This window comes from Lonchura striata, chromosome 26 (assembly GCF_046129695.1).
Source record: "Lonchura striata isolate bLonStr1 chromosome 26, bLonStr1.mat, whole genome shotgun sequence".
NCBI lineage: Eukaryota > Metazoa > Chordata > Aves > Passeriformes > Estrildidae > Lonchura > Lonchura striata.
The window spans coordinates 4,691,698-4,710,589 of NC_134628.1; the positions used below are offsets into that span (position 1 = coordinate 4,691,698).

At 49.6% G+C, this 18,892-nt stretch overlaps 2 protein-coding genes across 3 annotated transcripts; one reads left to right on the forward strand and one right to left on the reverse strand.

Annotated features, from left to right (window-relative positions):
* Positions 1-65: 65 nt before the first annotated feature.
* On the forward strand, positions 66-6,104 carry DNALI1 (dynein axonemal light intermediate chain 1). Its single transcript, XM_021554766.2, has 6 exons — positions 66-150; positions 239-318; positions 397-566; positions 2,436-2,614; positions 4,669-4,833; positions 5,762-6,104. Exons 1-6 carry the CDS (start codon positions 70-72, stop codon positions 5,795-5,797), a joined length of 711 nt encoding a protein of 236 aa, XP_021410441.1. The 5' UTR covers positions 66-69; the 3' UTR covers positions 5,798-6,104.
* A 740-nt stretch (positions 6,105-6,844) lies between these two features.
* Positions 6,845-17,916, reverse strand: GNL2 (G protein nucleolar 2). Of its 2 annotated transcripts, none has more exons than XM_021554765.3 (16): positions 17,375-17,916; positions 17,208-17,292; positions 15,595-15,689; positions 14,553-14,692; positions 13,081-13,265; positions 12,763-12,829; positions 11,537-11,695; positions 10,864-10,977; positions 10,588-10,716; positions 10,172-10,276; positions 9,919-10,077; positions 9,664-9,780; positions 8,911-9,341; positions 8,196-8,275; positions 7,421-7,521; positions 6,845-7,027 (listed from the first exon to the last, which is right to left on the reverse strand). In XM_021554765.3, exons 1-16 carry the CDS (start codon positions 17,436-17,438, stop codon positions 6,878-6,880), a joined length of 2,181 nt encoding a protein of 726 aa, XP_021410440.1. In that variant the 5' UTR covers positions 17,439-17,916; the 3' UTR covers positions 6,845-6,877. The 2 variants fall into 2 exon arrangements, with proteins under 2 accessions (XP_021410440.1, XP_077644592.1); XM_077788466.1 differs by having other exon boundaries at positions 7,421-7,524.
* Between the last annotated feature and the right edge of the window lie 976 nt (positions 17,917-18,892).

Sequence of the window (18,892 nt, forward strand, 5' to 3'; positions counted from 1 at the left end):
GCGGGGCGGGCGGCGCGGTCGCCATGGTGACGGGCCCGCGGCCGCCATGGTGACGGGCCCGCGGCCGCCATGGCGGCGCCGCCCGAGTCGCTGCTGCGGTACTGCCCGCCCGTGCTGGTGTCCCGCCGGGGAGACCGGGCCTCCGCGGCGGTGAGCGCCAGCGGGGGGCTCGCGGGGGGCCGAGGGTGCCGCGGCGCCCCGGCCGCCCTCACGGCGCTGCCCTCTCGTGTTCCCGCAGAGCCAGGCCCCGCGCGGCCCCGCCGGCCTCTCCTCCGCGCAGCAGCCGCAGGAGCTCCTGAACGCCATCCTGCCGCCGCGGTGAGCGGGGCCGGGCCGGGGCCGGCGGGGCCGCGGGGCGCCCGGCGGCCCCGGTAACGGCCGCTGCTTCTCTGGCAGGGAGTGGGAGGAGGCGCAGAAGCTGTGGGTGCAGGAGGTGTCCACCGCGCCCAGCACCCGCCGGGACGTGCTGCAGCTGCAGGAGCAGCTGGACCGGCAGCTGCAGCAGCGGCAGGCGCGGGAGACCGGGCTGTGCCCCGTGCGCAGGGAGCTCTACACGCAGTGCTTCGGTCAGTGCGCAGCCTGCACCTGGAAACAGCTCTCAATCCTCTCGGGTGTCCTCCTGGCTGCGCTTCAGCCAAGTTTGTTTAAAGTAACCTGGAGCCGTGTGTGTGTGTCACACACTGATGACACAGGAACCTCTGAGGGCTCCCCCATGACTGCAACAAGTCCATTACACGTTTTTGAGTGCTTGCTGTTGCAGCTTTAGGGGATAGCATCATTGGCATTGCCCGAAGAGCTGCACCACTGCTCTGCTTTTACCTGCTGCACTCAATGCTACAGCTGCAATGGAACTAAACAAATCAATTGTTACTGTCTCTAGGACATTCCATGTCCTAAATGTGGGCCCATTTACCCCAAAGGCCTGCATTTACCTCCCTAGGACCTTCTCTATTCCCTCAGAACCCTCTTTACCCTTCTATACAAAAGCTAAAACTTAAAGCATCATTTCCAGGACTTAATTTTCCCCTCAGGGCCCCATTTACCCTTCCAGAACCCCATTTATTCTCTGACAACCCTCTTTACTCTTCCAGGACCCCATTTACATCTCAGGACCCCACTGACCCTTCAGGGCCACATTTACCCTTCCAAAGCCCTGTTTTACACCGCCATGAAATAGGGAAGCTTAAGCTGCACCAAGGGAAATACAGGTTGGGTATTAGGAAAAAGTTTTTTATAGAAAGGGTGATAAAGTGCTGGAGTGGTTTGCCCAGGGAGGTGGTGGAGTCACCATCCCTCGTGTGTTTAAAAAAAGATTGTATGTGGCACTTGGTGAGGTTGTAGGGCTTGATGATCTCGAAGGTCTGTTCCAACCTGGCAGCTCTGTGATTCAGTGTGTGATTCCAGTTGTGTGGCACAGTGAGTGGTGGAGTGTCACTGCAACAGGTCCCCAGCTGGGTAAGTAGTGACATGAACTCCATGCATTTTATAGAAGGCTGATAATTTACTTTATAAAGAAACCCATTGCCTTTTTATACCCTAGTTTGCTACTGGTGGACTTAATTGGTCTTTTACTTAAAACACCATCACCATGAAGTTGATGCTAATTAAGTAACACCTGTTGGAATTTGTGGTATTGACGATTCTGAAATTGTAAAGAGTCTCTGTTTTTTTGCCTTGTTGTTAAAGAAGTAGCTATAATTTGTCTGTGCTGGTTTTTAAGGTTGTTTATTTTTGCTTATGTTCTGCTTCCCTGCTGCAGAGCTCTGTCCTGCAGGGCAGCATGTGGGGCTCTGCCCTCAGTGGGATGTTACAAACATTAAATACCAGAAACTATGTGTGCTGTATTTACAATAATGTGCTAATATCTATTATTTACATTGAATAGTGTGTTTCCAGCCTAAACCAATAGAAAAATGCCAACACCACAGTGAGACATGGAGGGCATGAAGAAGAAGGACAAGACACGCCCAATTTCCTCCATCTTGTCCCCTTTGAACCCCTAATCTAAAATTCTAAAATTTTACTTCTGTACCTGTGCTACATTTAATTATTACTTATATCAAACACTCAGAGCTGGTAGTTCATCCTGTAAGATTGAAAACTCTTTTCCATGGGCAGAGATCACAGCCAGTGTCTCTGGGGGCTCTGTCCAGGGGGGTTCCTGACCCCTGCCAGGGTCCCAGACCTGCCAGGGCAGCCAGAGGGAAGCCCTGGATTCCCACAACCACCCTTTGGTAAACAAACCCCCATAACACATCCCACATATTCACACCACCCGGTGCAGCAAGATAAGAACTGTTCCTCATTCTTTTCTCTGAGCCTGTCACTGCCTTTCCCAGAACGCTGCCTGGGAAAGCCGTGCTCTGTCTGTGAGAGGTGAGAGGAGCAGCCATGTCCCAGAGAAGGGCACTGCAGCCTGTGTTGCTCCCTTGCAGACGAGCTGATCCGGCAGACCACGGTGAGCTGCGCCGAGCGGGGGCTGCTGCTGCTGCGCGTGCGGGACGAGCTGCGCCTGACGCTCGCCGCGTACCAGGCGCTCTACGAGAGCAGCGTGGCCTTCGGCGTGCGCAAGGCGCTGCTGGCCGAGCAGGGCAAGGCCCACCTGGAGAAAAGGGTGAGGGGAGTGGGGAAAGGGTGGAAAGGCCACCTGGAGAAAAGGGGGAGGGACAGGGGGAAAGGGTGAGGGACTGGGGGAAAAGGGTGAGGGACTGGGGGAAAAGGGTGGAAAGGCCACTGGAAGAACAGGATGAGGGACTTGGAGAAAAGGGTGGAAAGGCCACTGGAAGAACAGGATGAGGGACTTGCAGAAAAGGGTGTAAAGGCCAACTTGCAGAAAAGACAAGGGACTTGGTGAAAAGGGTGTAAAGACCACTTGGAGAAAAGGGTGAGGGAGTTGGAGAAAAGGATGTAAAGACCACTTGGAAAAAAGGGTGAAGGATTTGGAGAAAAGAATGTAAAGACCACCTGGAGAAAAGGGTGAGGGGCTGGCGGAAAGGGTGGAAAGGCCACCTGGAGAACAGGGGGAGGGACAGGGGGGAAAGGGTGGAAAGGCCACCTGGAGAAAAGGGGGAGGGACTGGGGGAAAGGGTGAGGGACTGGGGGAAAAGGGTGGAAAGGCCACTTGGAGAACAGGGTGAGGGACCTGGATAAAAGGATGTAAAGGCCATTTGGAGAAAAGGGTGGAAAGGCCACTGCGAGAACAGGATTAGGGACTTGGTGAAAAGGGTGTAAAGACCACTTGGAAAAAAGGGTGAGGGAGTTGGAGAAAAGAATGTAACGACCACCTGGAGAAAAGGGTGAGGGGCTGGCAGAAAGGGTGGAAAGGCCACCTGGAGAAAAGGGGGAGGGACGGGGAAAGGAGGGAAAGGCCACCTGGAGAAAAAGGGTGAGGGGCTGGGGGAAAGGCCACCTGGAGAAAAGGGGGAAAGACTGGGGGAAAAGGGTGGAAAGGCCATTTGGAGAAAAGGGTGAGGGACTTGAAGAATAGGATGCAAAGACCACTTGGAGAAAAGGGTGAGGGAATTGGAGAAAAGGTTGTAAAGACCACTTGGAGAAAAGGGTGTAGAGGCTACACAGAGTGTAAGCAGTTGTTTCTTTTCCCATAGTCTGCACAGTAGAGTTTTTGTCCCCTATGCTAATTCCAAACCTCCACCTTCCATCTTGACACCTTCCTGTTTGCCTTACAGTGCTTAATGTCAAGTTTCTGTTGTGGTGGGTTATTTTATGGGAAGATCCTTCTTTGATAGTGTTCAGGGAATTTGTGCTCTTGAAATCTTTACAGCTTCTCGTTCTACAACAGATTCTAAATAATTACATTAAAAACATAGTCCACTGACTCTGCTCACCATGTATGAACTATGATACTGAATTTGTCTTTTACTGTTGAAAACAATGCAAAAGTAGAGTTTAATTAGTCTTGGTATCCCAATTAATATAATACAATTGTTTTACTGAAATCTGTTATTTTTTGTTTTCTCTGAAAACTAAAGCGAGACAACACGAGCGACGCCTTGGGGCCCCATTTTCTGCACGTGAAAATAGCAGATTTTATATCCTTAAACTCATTGTTGCCGTTTCCACAGGATGGCAGCAAAGACCATCAGAATACTCAGCTCACTGTCCTCAGGCTTAGCTGCGCTTCTGAAGTTTCTTCTACAGCTTTAAAGACTGCATCACACACCACTTTGTCCTGATGCCTTACATTTTAGCTCTTGTATTTTTCAGATTCTGTAGTATATAGCTCTGAACTTCATATAGAGTGTTAGCAAGTTCTCTTCACAGTTTAGTTAGACAAAACAATCCTTCTCCAGCCTGAGAACACCATGTAGCTTCAGGCCCAAAAAGTATGAACAGCAAGTTTAGAGCAAACTGGGAGGATGGGAGTTTATAATCTGAAGCTGGAATTGGAGAATTTACCCCAATATGGAAATGGACCAATACTTATAAAAGTGTGAAAACTCGTGACTCGGCATTTTGGGTGTAGCCTTGTCCAGGCTCTTGCACTGCCCAAAGTTTATCCTTTGAAGGCCTTTTAATAAACACCTCCTTTATTCCTTTAACTCTGTCCAGCCTCTGTTCTAGGTAGCCTCTCAAGGCATCAGTCCCATGTGAACTGAAAATTGACTGTTTGCCAACAAAACTAGACACATAAGTACTTTTTTTTCCAAGATTGCAGAGCTGGAAGAGGAAAAGGAGGAGCTGGAAAAACAAGTGAGTGAAGAGAAAGCTAAATGTGAGGCTATTGAAAGGCAAGAAACTGAGCGGCGAGAAATAGAGGAGAAGAAACACAGTGAAGAGGTTCTGTTCCTCAAACGGACAAACCAACAGCTGAAGGTCAGTAAAAATCCAGAATTCCAAATACTAGTGGTAAAATACTCATTAAAGCCCTAGTAACACAACACACCGTTTAACATTAAATATTACCCAAGAACAACTGTGCAGGGATTGGATAATTATTTGTGCATGTGGCTTTGGGGAGAACAGAGCTTCTCCTCTGTATTTTGTTTTTAAAAGGAAAAAAAAAACCCGCATCTTTTGAGTAAGGAAAGAATGTCACCCTGAACAGTATCAAATGTTTCTAGCTACAGCTAAAAACATTTCACTTAGAGCAAGCTGCTTTTCCTGCAGATCTTACTTTTTAACTCACATTTTCAGGCTGCCTTGTAATGTTTTATGACCCCAAATCTTAGATCAGATGTGTGTTGCCCCTGAATCCAATTCTTCCTTGAAGTACCTGTACTTGACCAGCTGTGTGTGCCACTGCTGAGGGTTATTTTAGCTGCTCCCATCCATCCACAACTGGCATCAAATTTTCTCAGTAATCACAAAACTTGCTGTTCCCAGCTACTCTTGTCCCAGAGTCAGTTCATGTTCCAAATGCTAGAGAGCCAAATACTTAATTTAGCTCAGATAGTCCAGCTTCAAATCAGAGAATTCAGACCACTGTTTTAACAGCTTTTATTCAATTTCCCCCTTGATGCTTCACATTCAAAACGGTTTCTCATCATATGGAGCCAAGGCCAGCTCTGTTCTCCTCAGAATGCAACAACTGTGCATGCCAGGAACGACAAACTAATTTATAAAACATGTAAGAATGGAATTACTGGGGAACAAACCTGGCCTGGCTCTCCTGGCAGCAGCACAGCATCCCTCTGCTCCTTGTTGTGAACATCCAAAAGAAAATTTATCCCTTCACAGCACTGAAGGTTTATTTTTTAGGTTAGGAAATCTAATTTGTCTCACTGTCTCATTTGTTTTTCAGGCCCAACTTGAATGCATCATTGCAGCAAAGAATTAATTGTTTTGTTGTCCTCAAGGCAGGCTCAGAAGAGCTGTCAGAGCAAGAAACTTGCAATTAGTGACAAAGATTTGTCTTCCTAAAACAATCTTGAGTTTTCACTTACCAGTAACAGCAGGCAGTGTAACTGTGTTCTTTCTTTCTCTCTTGAAGAGTTGAAATTCAAGAACTTCATTAATTAATGCTCCCTCCTTCAGAGCCATCTCAGCAGTCAGCTCTTTGAACAGTGAACTTGTCTGGAACTTGCTTGTTGGTAACGTGCTAATGACCTTTAAAGCAATAACTAATAAACATTTTTAAATGCAAACATCTCTCTGACATTATTAATTTGAAAAGGTTGTAGAAAATTCAGAAACAATATAAAAGTGCCTAGGAGAAAAGTAAGTCACATGCACCAAGAAAGAAATGGTAGCTCAGTTTCGACCAGGCATCTTGGGGGCATTTCCCTGAGTAGCTGCAAGCTGGTGTCAACTGTTGATGGAAATCCCTTGTCAGAACCATCAGCTGCTCATGGAAATGTTGATGGAAATCCCTTGTCAGAACCATCAGCTGCTCATGGAAATGTTGATGGAAATCCCTTGTCAGAACCATCAGCAGTAACTGAGCACAGGCGACATCAAAGCTTGGGGTGTGACTGTTTCTGGTGAAATGAAGGGGCCTGATCCAGTCATAGATTCACTTCTCAGTGGAAGCAAATGAAATCCCTGCTTGAGGAACCTCTGTGAGCAGCTGGTTACACAGAAGGTGAACACGGGAACGAGAATTCCCCGTAGTCATGTGAAAAACCCCATAAAGCAAATTTCCAGAAAAAAAACCCACCGAAAGCCCACCACTGAGCAACACTGTAAGAGCTCTTTGGCTACTGCAGTGTTTGCTGGCCTGGGACAGCGATGTGGAAATACCATCAGCTCCAACTGCACAAAGAACTTTCAGATGATGCAGAAACAAAGAGAGAGATGCTGCTCCTGGGGCCAGGACAGACCGGTCACACTGGGCTTTGAACAGGAACCGCAAGTTTTATAGTAAAAAAAGCCACCGCATACTAGAGCTGTTTTATGTAAAATTTAATAGAATAAGCAGCTATTGCTTATGTTTGTATTTTTTGTGCTTTGATCTTTGTCCCTCCAAGCCAGTTTTTTTCTTGTTCTTATTCTTATTTTTCACGTTGTGAGTTTCATAATAGCGGACTCCGACTTTCTTGGAGCGTTGCTGCCTCTCGGCTCGTCTCCTCTGCAAACACAAAACACATTAGCAAATCCCCAGCATCCAGAGCCTCAGTGTCTGCAACTTTCCAATGGTGTTCACTTTGCATTCCACATGCATTAAGTAAAATAAATAATTTCAAACAAAATGTTACTGATGTGACTCTATACGGAACCCACCCCCTGCTCTTACAAGACTAAGCTCCACTTCAGTCTTTACAGCAAGATACAAGATTCAATCTGGTGTGCATAGTCAGGTAAAGGGAGCTGACAGAAGTTGTCACAGAACATTCATAGCAGAATTTTGCTTTCATTCTCAAAGTCTCAAAGCTCTTTAGTGACAACAGGCTCTTTAGTGACATCGCCAAGGATAAAAAAGCTCATTTCCCTGCTCAGTAGTACTGCAGGAAAGCACACTTACTTCTTTGGATGTGAGTTTCTTACGAGGCTGTTTACCCAACTGGTCATCATCATCATCACTTTCCTCTTCTTCTTTCTTCTTTCTTTTCTTCTCTGTGCTGCCTGCAAACAGCAAAGATCATGCACATGGTATCTTCCAGAACACTCATTAGTTTGAAGAACTTCAGGCTGAGGTCACCACCTCAACACATTCCCTTGGCTGTATTTAAGAGCTTCTACCAAAACAACATGAATGCTCCTCACAAGAGCATCACAGCTATTCCTGTGAAAACTGCTCTCGAGAAGCAGCTTGCTCCAGCCCCATCCAAGTCCAGGAGAATTCCACAGTCCTGTCAGGACAGAGCTCTCCCACCAGATTGTGCCTTTACTCAAACTGACTACAACAACTGAAGCCTCAGTAAAAACCTACAGCCTGAAGTATCTCTGCTTTTATGACATCTCAAACCCCATCCACTCCTTCCTGTAACACCCCAGGGAATGGGAGCTGCTCTGGCTGCAGCCTGCCTGGAGCCCAGGCTGTTGGAACTCAAAACTTGCCTTCAGTGTATCTTCCCTCCCTGAGAGGGACACCTCCCATCACACACAGCTGCTCTACAGGAAGGCTATACCAGGTTAGCAGCAGCCCTTGGGGCAGCTAAAGGGAGATTTAAGTAGTTTTAGGGGAAAAGATCTTGCACACAGGAGCCAGTGGATGTTTCTACCCTTAGTGCCATTTTTTTCTCTGGCTCATAGGATTTCCAAATGTAGATTAAGAACATCTACTAATCTTGTTTTACCTCCGTCTTCGGTTTCTTTGGGTTCTTCAGCCTTCTCCATGGATTTTGCAAACACTATGTCACTCAGTCTCTTGGGGATTCTATGGAAGATAAAACCAGCAATAAAAGATTATTGTTACACAAACAGTGACCACCTCTGAGAAGCCATCAGACTCCAGCAGATCCCAGTCTTCTGTCAGCAACAAAGCCAATCTTTGCACCAGAATATTGCAATACCATTGTTGCTGGAGTTACTGCGCTTTTGTGCTGTACGAGAGAGAAAATGTAGCACTTAAACCTTGAAATCTCCATCCTCACAAGGCTGGTGGGTGAGCTTTACTAAAACTGGGCCTGCTGTATGGGCCAGGATTCACTGCACATGCAAAAAGGCCCAGGCATACCCAGCCTTGGGATTACCTAGCATCAAGGAGAGATCCAAGGATGCAGTACTGCTGCCCAAGAAACCAAGATAATGCTAACTCTAATCCATAGTTTAAGAGGCAGCTTTTCAAAAACATTTTTAACTTGCTGGTAAATAGCAGCTCTTGGAATAATCTTTCGAAAGCAAACTGCTACTTGGCCCAATTTCCAACCCTTACAGCTAAGCCAGATAAGCTGTGGCAATTGTATGTGGCAGCACAGGGGAATTCATCAAGCAAATCGGAAATGGAGTCAAACTACAGCACAGCCTCATCAACCCTTTCCCCTCTGCAATGTATTGGACAGATTCAGGTACCTTATTGCTGAGAATCTCTTGGCCTTGGCTTTATCCAAAAATTTTTTGTATTTTGCAATCTTGTCCTCTAATGCCTTAAGAACTGCTTTAGAGCTCTCCTGGGCTGCAGGTGCAGCCACCTGCAATTCCTCCCCTCCTGGATCCTGATGTTGCTCATTCTCTTCTTTCTCCTCCTCCTCCTCTTCTCCAGAGGAATCATTGTCTGTGTCATCAAAACCTGGCACATCCACAGGAACCAAGTCTTCTTCTGAGAACTGAGGTGCCACGTTAATCCTGCCGAAGTTCTGCCGAACCTGGGACATGAGCTGCCTGATTTCAGTGTTTGTGTTGTTCTCCTCTTCTGCTGGCTCCACACCTGATGCCACCAGCTCAGAGACTTTCTCCTCAGTGTTATCTTGGCTGCATGTCACAGAGGCTTCCAACACAGGAGGCTGCAAGGAAGAGCAGGATGTATTATCCCCAAAGTCTGTCCCACCACCTCCAGGAACAACTTCCATTTTCTCTTGTTGGAAAAAACCTAAGATGACAACATGATTACTGACATTTCTGGTAGTCAGTAATGACTCAGAATCTCTGTAAAGAGCACTGCTACCTGGTCATCACCAAATTCAGGTGTCACCTGAAGGACCAAGCTTGGGCAGAGCCCACGACATGCACTGCACGAGTTCCATGGCACTCTGGGAAAAGCAGCAGTGAATACCATTAGGAAAATCAAATAGGAGGGAAGAGGAGGCACAACCATCACATTCTTACCTGGGGATCTGGCTGACCTGATTCTGCATTCGGTGGCTTCACAAAGAAAGGGATTCTGCCCCTCTGCCAGTCATTGAGAACCATCTTGCTCACAGTCTGCAAGTCAGGCTCACCACCCTGAGAAAAACAGGGACAGTTTATGTCCATGTTTGCAGGGCACACAGCCCTCCCATGCCCCGTGAGCAACAGAAACATTGCCATGTTCAGAACAGGACAAACACTCTTCCAGCCTGCAAATGCAGGAAGCTGGCACACCTTTAGCAGTTTTCCAGTCCTAGCAGCAAGTTTCTCAAGGAAATCTTCTGTATCCGTCCAGGAATCAATTTTGTATGTCTTCCTGATGTACTCTGCTTTGGCTCTTTCCAGCACAGCACCAATATGGTCTTCAGGGTTCTTAATCTTTTCAACTTGAACCTGAAAAAGAGAGCAGAGGATCAGCAGAGGATCAATCCTCTGAGACCACCACAGTAACAAGCAAAGCCTTCCAGCAGCCAGTGCAGACACATACCACTCCCTTCAGCACAATGTCTGTCTCTGAGTCTCCTGATGGATAAACCACCCCAGGGCAGTCGATGAGGAAGATCCGCCGCATCAAGGTGATGTACTGCCACACCTGGAAGAGATCAGCAGCTCCCCATCAGCACCTTCCACACAGGCCTTGGCTCATTTTTGAAGACCAGAGTCAGAGAAACAGAGCCTGACCCAGCACAGACAGGGAGTGAGCACAGCTGAGCACTCCCATCACAGCCCTGTGGCAGAGTGGGAGTGTGGGAATGCTGCGTGAGCAGTGCCTCAGAGCAGGGACTGTCCATTAGCCCCTCCTCAGGGTCACACAACCTGTGCAGGTCAGTGCAGAACGTGACAAGGTCATTAGGCTGATTCCACATGACCACATTTGTACCTTTAATGCTGGGATGTTCCTACCTTTGTTTCCCCTGCAATGGGGGCCACGCTGCAGACCTTCTTGGAGCGCAGGGTATTGATCACTGAGCTCTTGCCAACGTTGGGGTAACCAATGAATCCCACACTGATCTGCTTCTTGTCAGAGTGTAACTGGTGAGAAATAACAGATCCTTTTACATCCTGGAGTAAGGGACAGAACTACCACTGCAGTTCTGAACCCCAAACGCTAACAAAGGAAAAGACAACATACACAGTAACCCTCCAAACCAACCACAGATCCCCAAAATGGTTTTGTACCTTTCCAAACTGCCTAAGGAGCTGTATGAAAGCACCTTTGCCGAATGGGTTTGTGAGGCTGGCATGGAAAGCCAGTGTTGGATACTCCTGGGAAAGGACAGCAACCCAGCGTTTCTGGAGAGGCAAAGGGAACTGAGTTAGAGACCTGGGGCTGGAGAGTGACACTCTGTGCTCAGAGAGGAGGACACAGCATCTGCACTGGGCTCACAGCTGCAACTGGCCATGAGCATTGCTAGGGAAGAACCTTTGAAGCACTTCCCCAGCCCGACAGCTAAAAGCCCTGAGTATTGTTTGTATTAAAGACAAACAATTTCCCAAAAACGCCTTCACTGCTAGCTAAAACTCATTAGTTTAATGACATAAAGCAAACCAGCTGGGGTGGATATGGATCCTAGGCAGACTAACATTTAGCACACTCTGGAGACAACAGCTGAACTGTTAAATCCAGACAGAGGAAGTAGGGAATTTGTGGCTGGCGTGTGTTGCTCAACTTGGCCAAACTTGGACAGATTTACATGGTAATTGTTACTTTTACTGCAGGCAAGCAGAGAACTCCCAGCGCCCCAGTTGCAGTACGCCCTTCCAGAGCAGCATGGGGACTGGCACGGAGCTACAGCACAGCCACAGCAGGAACAAAGAAGGTCCACAGAGTAACAGCCAGGACTGTGCTTACAGTGGCCCAGGTAGGAATGAGATCACATTTGTTCAGGACAAAAATGAGATGTTTCCAGTGCTTCTCCTTTTTAAGGTAGGATTCCACATGAGGGGAGCGAGTGCCTATGGGATCCCGGGCATCAAGAACTTGAACAACAACATCTGATGAGTCAATCACCTGAAAAATAAAAAAATACACACAGAAGTAATGAATTTTGCAGAAAGCAATATATCTGTACCTCCCAAAGGAAAATTAGTCATATCTGAAACTACTTCATTACTTTAAAAACCTTGTATCCTTCACAAACTGCTACTTCCCCACAGACTAGTGAAGTTCAGACTAACATCCCTTGATGCTCTACTCTCTCCTCTCCTAAACCCCCTCTAAATTCAGCTAGGACAGCTGAACAAATTTTACCTGTTCTTATGCACCAGGGAAAAAAACACTACACCCAAATCGGAAAATTAAAGTGCTGCAGCACACAAACCCCCAGTGTTCATCATCCATTCAGCAACAACTCCCTTCTACCATTTCATAATGGATCAGGGTATAAAAGATATTTTCTGGACCAATATGAAACACACAACCAAGCAGGAACCTGCTGTTAGTCCACGAAACAACTACAGCAGGGAGCTGTCATTTTACAACTTGTTTCAAGCCAAGTAAATTTGTTTCACAGCTTTTTCCTGCAGTTTTGGCAGCCTCTTACTGAAATCTGTTTTGCTCAACCATTCCCAATGCTTTTAGATCCAAATGAAAAGGTTTTAAGCTACATTCAGAAATTCAGAGCAAAAAGTCAAGCAATTTCACACCTAAGAGTCACTGAGAGCACACAAACTGCTCATACCACCCCAATTCAGTCTCCATTTCTCTGGCAGCCATGGTGGCTCATGGAGAATTTAGGGTCAGAGCTCTCCCAAGATGACCCCACCAATATGCCAGATGTTTTTAGCCTAAAGAAACTTAAGGAAACATTACTCTTTTACTTATGGTAAAGCTCCAGGAATCCAATAGCAACTTATACCTTCACTCTGACAGACCTCTTCTGGATCATGTATTTTAAGAATGTTTGTTCCTGTAGGACAAGAGCTCGAGAATCAAGCTCACTCAGGCAGAGATTTAGAAATTAAAATCTACTCTTTTTGCGTTTTTCTCACTGTTGCTGTACAGGATTTCAGTGCTGAAGCCCAGTGCTGTGTAAAGGCTGGCAGATGTGACTGCTGCAAACTCCAAGTGCCATTTACCTTGTAGAGCTCACCCCAGATTCTTTTGGACTGTCCTTTCTTAAAGATTTCCTCTTGTGCTTCATCCCTAGAAGACATCACCATAAACATCAGCAACCACAGACACAGGGTCAAGATCTTCTCTTAAGCCATTTGCAGACAAATGGGGGGACAAAGCCCAAACAGAAGTTGGTATTTAGCCAAAATCCCAAATTCAGTAATCTCCTTTTCCTTCCTCCTCACACAGTAACAGCATTGATGGAGGTACCAGATCCTTCTTTAAAGACAGGCTGGCTTTTCATACATACATACAATGAATCATTTTTCCTTTCCAGTCACCTTACACCAGTGTCCTCTGTCACCAGGTCTCGGTCCTTGCCCTGGTCATAAGACTCTGACGAGGCCTCAGCATTCTCCACCAGAGACTGCACATCACTTGCAGACAGAGTTGGTCTTTTCCTTTGTGATTTGGGGCCAAACGTTGTTTCAAATGTTTCTGTGTCAAGAATGTGAACTCTGGAGGTCTGAGGAAAAAGAGGTTGGTTAAAAAAAAAAAAGCCCCAAGCACCGTTTCCCCCCATCTTTCGTGACACACAGGGAAGGAGCCCCAAGTTCAACACAGCCCTGGCAGCCTGTAAAAAGTGACAGGCACTTCCCTAAAAATGTTTGAGTTTTCTACACAGCCCTGGCAGCCTGTAACAAGTGACAGGCACTTCCCTAACAATGTTTGAGTTTTCCAGCTCAAGCTTCCAGAAACACAAGAGTGGATACTTAATAAGCAACAAAACATTCTGCACTTGCCAACAAACCATGCTTCAGTTCTTCCACCATAAATGGTGTCAAATGCAATTACAACCACTGTGATGAAAATTCAGCTGCTATCTTTGATCATTTCTTGTTTTTCTAACAAGAGCACAAATCTCGCCAAATTCTCAGATTTTTGTCAAGGATAATTACAATCAAAACTAGATTTTAAAGCTTGGAATGAAAGCCAGCTTGTCTTGGAACAGCACACAATCCATGGCTGAAAGCAGCAATTTGTTCTTGTAATGCATGTTTTAACACAACCTTTTCCCTAATTTAAATAATGTTCTTATGACATGAACTTACAAAGTTTCCATATGATATAATAGCTACCAATAGTCCAAAATAATGGTTTAGACACCGTGAAAAAAAAATGGCAATAACTAAAACTTGACATACTAGAAATCAAGGCTGAATGAACAAGAATTTCTGATACAGGATAAAACACATCTGAGTTCAAATTCATCACATGAGTGTCTGCAGGGTGAAGCAGCCTCAAGAAAGGCCCAGGAACTGTTAGAACATCAGCTGGCACACTAACTTATCAGAAATCAGACCATAATATGATAGTATCATAACCTGTCATAGACTCAGAGAAGGCTTTGGGCTGGAAGGAACCCTAAAGCCCACCCTGTGCCACCCCCTGCCATGGCCAGGGACACCTTCCACTGTCCCAGGTGCTCCAAGCCCTGTCCAGCCTGGCCTTGGGCACTGCCAGGGATCCAGGGGCAGCCACAGCTGCTCTGGGCACCCTGTGCCAGGGCCTCCCCACCTAACAGGGAAGAATTTTTGAGGTAATTTCCTATTGGGAAATGAAACATTTATTAAAGAATGTATCTTTCTTTTCCCTCACACTTGATGGCCACAGTGACAGGGAATTAGAACCATTCTTCCCCAAGGAATCCAGTACAGCTGTCCCTTCCAGAAGCCATCGTTTCCTCAGACTGAGCAGGGAGAGCACAGCTGCTCACAGGTGTGCACACACGTGCACAGGCAGTGATACCCACGTGTGGTTTGATCCGGTCATAGAACAGGGACATGGGCAGCTTCTTCTGCTTCATGATCACCCTGTAAGGATCCTTCATCACAGTCTCCATGTCCTCCTGGAATTTCTGTAGGGATGATTGCTTGATCACACGAGTATTTCCTGAGTGTAAAGAACAAACACTGCACCTGGCTGTTCCTGATCTCATCTGCTCCAACTGGGGACATAATAAAACATCAACTTTCCATCTAGGAACAAAAAGACCACTGAAAACTCAAAGGGTTTTACTTGAAACCAAGCCCAAATAGGCAGCCAATCCCTTTCTTTCCCACCATTTATAGGAAATCTAATTTAAAAGTATCTCTAGGACATTTAACAGCCATATATATGGGCAAACCATGGGGAACAAAAAAGGAGCCAAAATAATCATCCTTAGGGGAGTGTGTGGAAAGCAAAGCCCCAAAGCACAGGTACAAGCAAGGGGGAAAATGATGCTTAGGATTTGAGCTTTTCTATTTTCCATTTATTTGTAATCCTCTAGCTCTTTAGTGCATAACTCCAAACTCCACGTGCAGTGTGAGCTGCTGCTTTCCCATTTGGGGCAGACACAACAATTCCTCTCCAGGCCTGGCAATCAAGGACACCTCACTGCCTCAGGCCCTGAGAGATGGAAACAAAAGTGAGTTGGGGGGAGCAAACTTGGGGTAAATGACCTCATTAGCTGAAGCTGTAATTGGAAGATGCACCCCCAATATGCAAATAGACCAAACATATTAGAAGTATGAAAACCTGTGATCCATTGTCCATTTTTGGGTGTAGCCCCTTGGGCGGGCTTTGTCTGCCTGAAATGTACCTGAAACCCCTTCAATGAATAGAACTGCTTTTTATTGCCTTAATTTTGTCTGTCCCCTATTTTTAGGTAGCCCCACAAAGCATCAACAGCAGCAGGGGTCCCTCACCTTCCCTCACAACTCTCAAACCACCATTCTGAAACAAACACCTTGCAACACCCTAAGTTCAACAGCTTTGAAGCTTGCTGAGCCTGGAAATTGGCCAAAACTCACCAAACCATTTGATATTTGGTTCCACTCTGGCCACGGTGCCTGGCGCCACGGTTGACTGAAACTGCAGAGGTTTGATCACTTTGCCACGCTTGTTCCTAGGGGACAAATGAAGACACATCAGTGCACAAAGGGCAGCAGTGACCCCTCCAGCCCCTGTGTGCACCGGGCCAGAAGCAGAGGCACAGAGTGCAGAGGGACCCTTCCCCTGCAGTGGTGCTGCCCTGCATTCCATGGGGGTGAATTATCCCAACCTGTGGTCTCCTCCAGCCTGGCCAGACCCTCCCTGCAGCTGCTGGTGCAGCCCAGGAAGGGCTTTTGGGGCTGCAAAAGTTGCTGTTTTCTGGAAAATCTCACTGTGTTCCATCACAAAGCCTTTTAACCAGTTCTGCTCACCCGCTGACACAGGGTGGGACCTGGTTTAATTCAGCAATATCTCAAAATCCCTTCCCCCATCTGCTCTGCAAACAGTGGGAAATTTGGCAAAAAAACCAAACGTGCTGATGCAAAACAGGGCTCTCAGAACTGCCACGGCACAGACTCGTGGGTGCTGCTCCCTGCCATGGATCTCTCAGTGTGGCACAGAGGGGAACAGGGGGATCCTCTGTGGAGGTGCTGAGGGGAGCTGAGGCTCTCCAGGTGTTTTGGGGGCAGCTTTTGAGCTGTGCTGCTCTGGGAAATTCGGGAATTCTGTGTGCTTTGGGTCTCTCCACACAGATGTATCAAGTATTTTCCGGCTGTATCGCTGGGACCAGAGATATCCCTGGGCTGGGGAGAGCTCGGGATCAGGCTGGGGATCAGGCTCGGGATCGGGCTTGGGACCAGACTCAGAATCGGGCTCGGGCTCAGGATCGGGCTTGGGACCAGGCTCGGGACCAGGCTCCGGATCAGAATTGGGATCAGGCTCAGGATTGGGACCAGGCTCAGGATCAGGCTCGGGATCAGGCTCAGGATTGGGACCAGGCTCAGGATCAGACTTGGGACCAGGCTCAGGCTCGGGACCAGGCTCAGGATCAGGCTCGGGAGCAGGCTCAGGATCAGGCTCAGGATCAGGCTCAGGATTGGGACCAGGCTCAGGATCAGACTTGGGACCAGGCTCAGGCTCGGGACCAGGCTCAGGATCAGGCTCGGGAGCAGGCTCAGGATCAGGCTCAAGATCAGGCTCGGGAGCAGGCTCGGGATCAGGCTCGGGATTGGGACCAGGCTCAGGATCAGGCTTGGGACCAGGCTCAGGATCAGGCTCAAGATCAGGCTCGGGAGCAGGCTGGCGATCAGGCTCGGGCTCGGGATCAGATTTGGGACTGGGCTCAGGATCGGGCTCAGGACCAGACTCAGGATCAGGCTCGGGACTGGGCTCGGGACCGGGCCCGGGATCAGAGTCAGGCTTGGGCTCAGGACTGGGCTGGGATCAGATTCGGGACCGGGCTCGGGACCGGGCTCAGGATTCAGGACCAGACTCAGGATCAGGCTCGGGATCGGGCTCGGGACCGGGCTCCCAGCTCACGGGGTTACAGAACACACGCCGTGCCATCACCCAGGCGTTTTGTCGCCTGTCCCTGGCGCGGCCGTGCCCGGCCGGTACCGGGACCGCGGCCGGGCCACGTTCAGCTGCCCACCTGCGCTCCTTCTGCCGGTACATGTTGAGGCGCCGGATGGTCGCTCGGTCCCGCATGTTGTTCCCTCCCTCGCCGCCGACGCGATCTGCGGAGACAAGAGAACATCAGCCTCGGCTCGGCTCGGCCCGGCCCGGTTCGGCCCGCCCGGCCCGCGGTCCCGCCCGTACCGGGGTTGGTGCTGGCGCGGGAGGGGTTGATGGAGCAGCGGCCCTTGTAGCGTGGCTTCACCATGGTGCCGGTGTGGGTGCCGGTGCTGTAGGGGTCTTGGTGTGGGTGCCGGTATCGGTGCTATAGGGGTGCCGATGCCGGTGTCGATGCTGGTGTCGGTACTGTGAGGGTCTCGGTGCCGGTGCTGTGGGGGTCTCGGTGCCGGTGCTGTGGGGGTGCCGGTCTCGGTGCCGGTGCTGTGGGGGTCTCGGTGCCGGTGCTGTGGGGGTCTCGGTGCCGGTGCCGTGAGGGTGCCGGTCTCGGTGCCGGTGCTGTGGGGGTCTCGGTGCCGGTGCCGTGAGGGTGCCGCTCTCGGTGCCGGTGCTGTGGGGGTCTCGGTGCCGGTGCCGTGAGGGTGCCGCTCTCGGTGCCGGTGCTGTGGGGGTCTCGGTGCCGGTGCCGTGAGGGTGCCGGTCTCGGTGCCGGTGCCGGGACAGGCCCGGAGCGCTCGGGCCGGGCCGCGGACACGCGCGCGGCGCTTCCGGCGCGCGCAGCGTCTGACGCACTTCCGGCGCAGGCGGCGCTTCCGGGCCCGGTTGCCACGGCAACAGCGCGCGGGCCCGGCCGGGTCCCTTTGTGTCCCTTTGTGTCCCTTTGTGTCCCTTTGTGTCCCCCCGTGTCCCTCTCCCGTGTCCCTCTCCCGTGTCCCTGCGCGCCGTGGCGCTGCCCGTCTCCGGAGTGCCGCTGCCGGGTCCGGCCCCGGCCCGCGGGCTGTTGGAAGGCCCGGCGGGGCCGCTGGCACGGGAGCCCCCATGGTTTGGAAGCGGTGTTTGTTCGCTGGCACGTTAATGGGAGTCGTTCCGGAGAGCTCCCTGCCTCTGCTGATGGACTGGGGCGGCTGCTGGGACACTGGGGCTGCTGATGTGACACTCTGGTGGCTGGTGTGACACTGGGGTGGCTGGTGGGACACTGGGACTGCTGATGGGACACTGGGATGGTTGGTGTGACACTGGGACTGCTGGTGGTACACTGGGGTGGCTGCTGGGACATTGGGTCTGCTGGTGGTACACTGGGGTGGCTGCTGGGACATTGGGTCTGCTGGTGGTACACTGGGGTGGCTGGTTTGACACTGGGGTGGCTGCTGGGACAATGAAGTGGCTGGTGGGACACTGGGATGACTGCTGGTGGGACACTGGGGTGGCTGGTTTGACACTGGGACTGCTGGTGGGATATTTGAACAGCTGGTGGGACACTGGGGCTGCCAGAATAACACTGAGGCAGCCAGAGGGGCAGTGGGGCTGCTGGTGGGACACTTGAACAGCTGGAGGGACACTTGAACAGCTGGAGGGACTCTTGGGCAGCTGATGGGACACTGGGGTGGCTGGTGGGACACTTGAGCAGCTGGAAGGACTCTGGGACTGCTGGTGTGACACTGAGGCAGCCAGAGGGGCACTGCTACAGCAGAGACTCAAGCACAAGGCAGTGCTGGTGGGTGTTTACAGGCACACGGGGCTGTTCTTTCTGGGTTACTGGCAAAG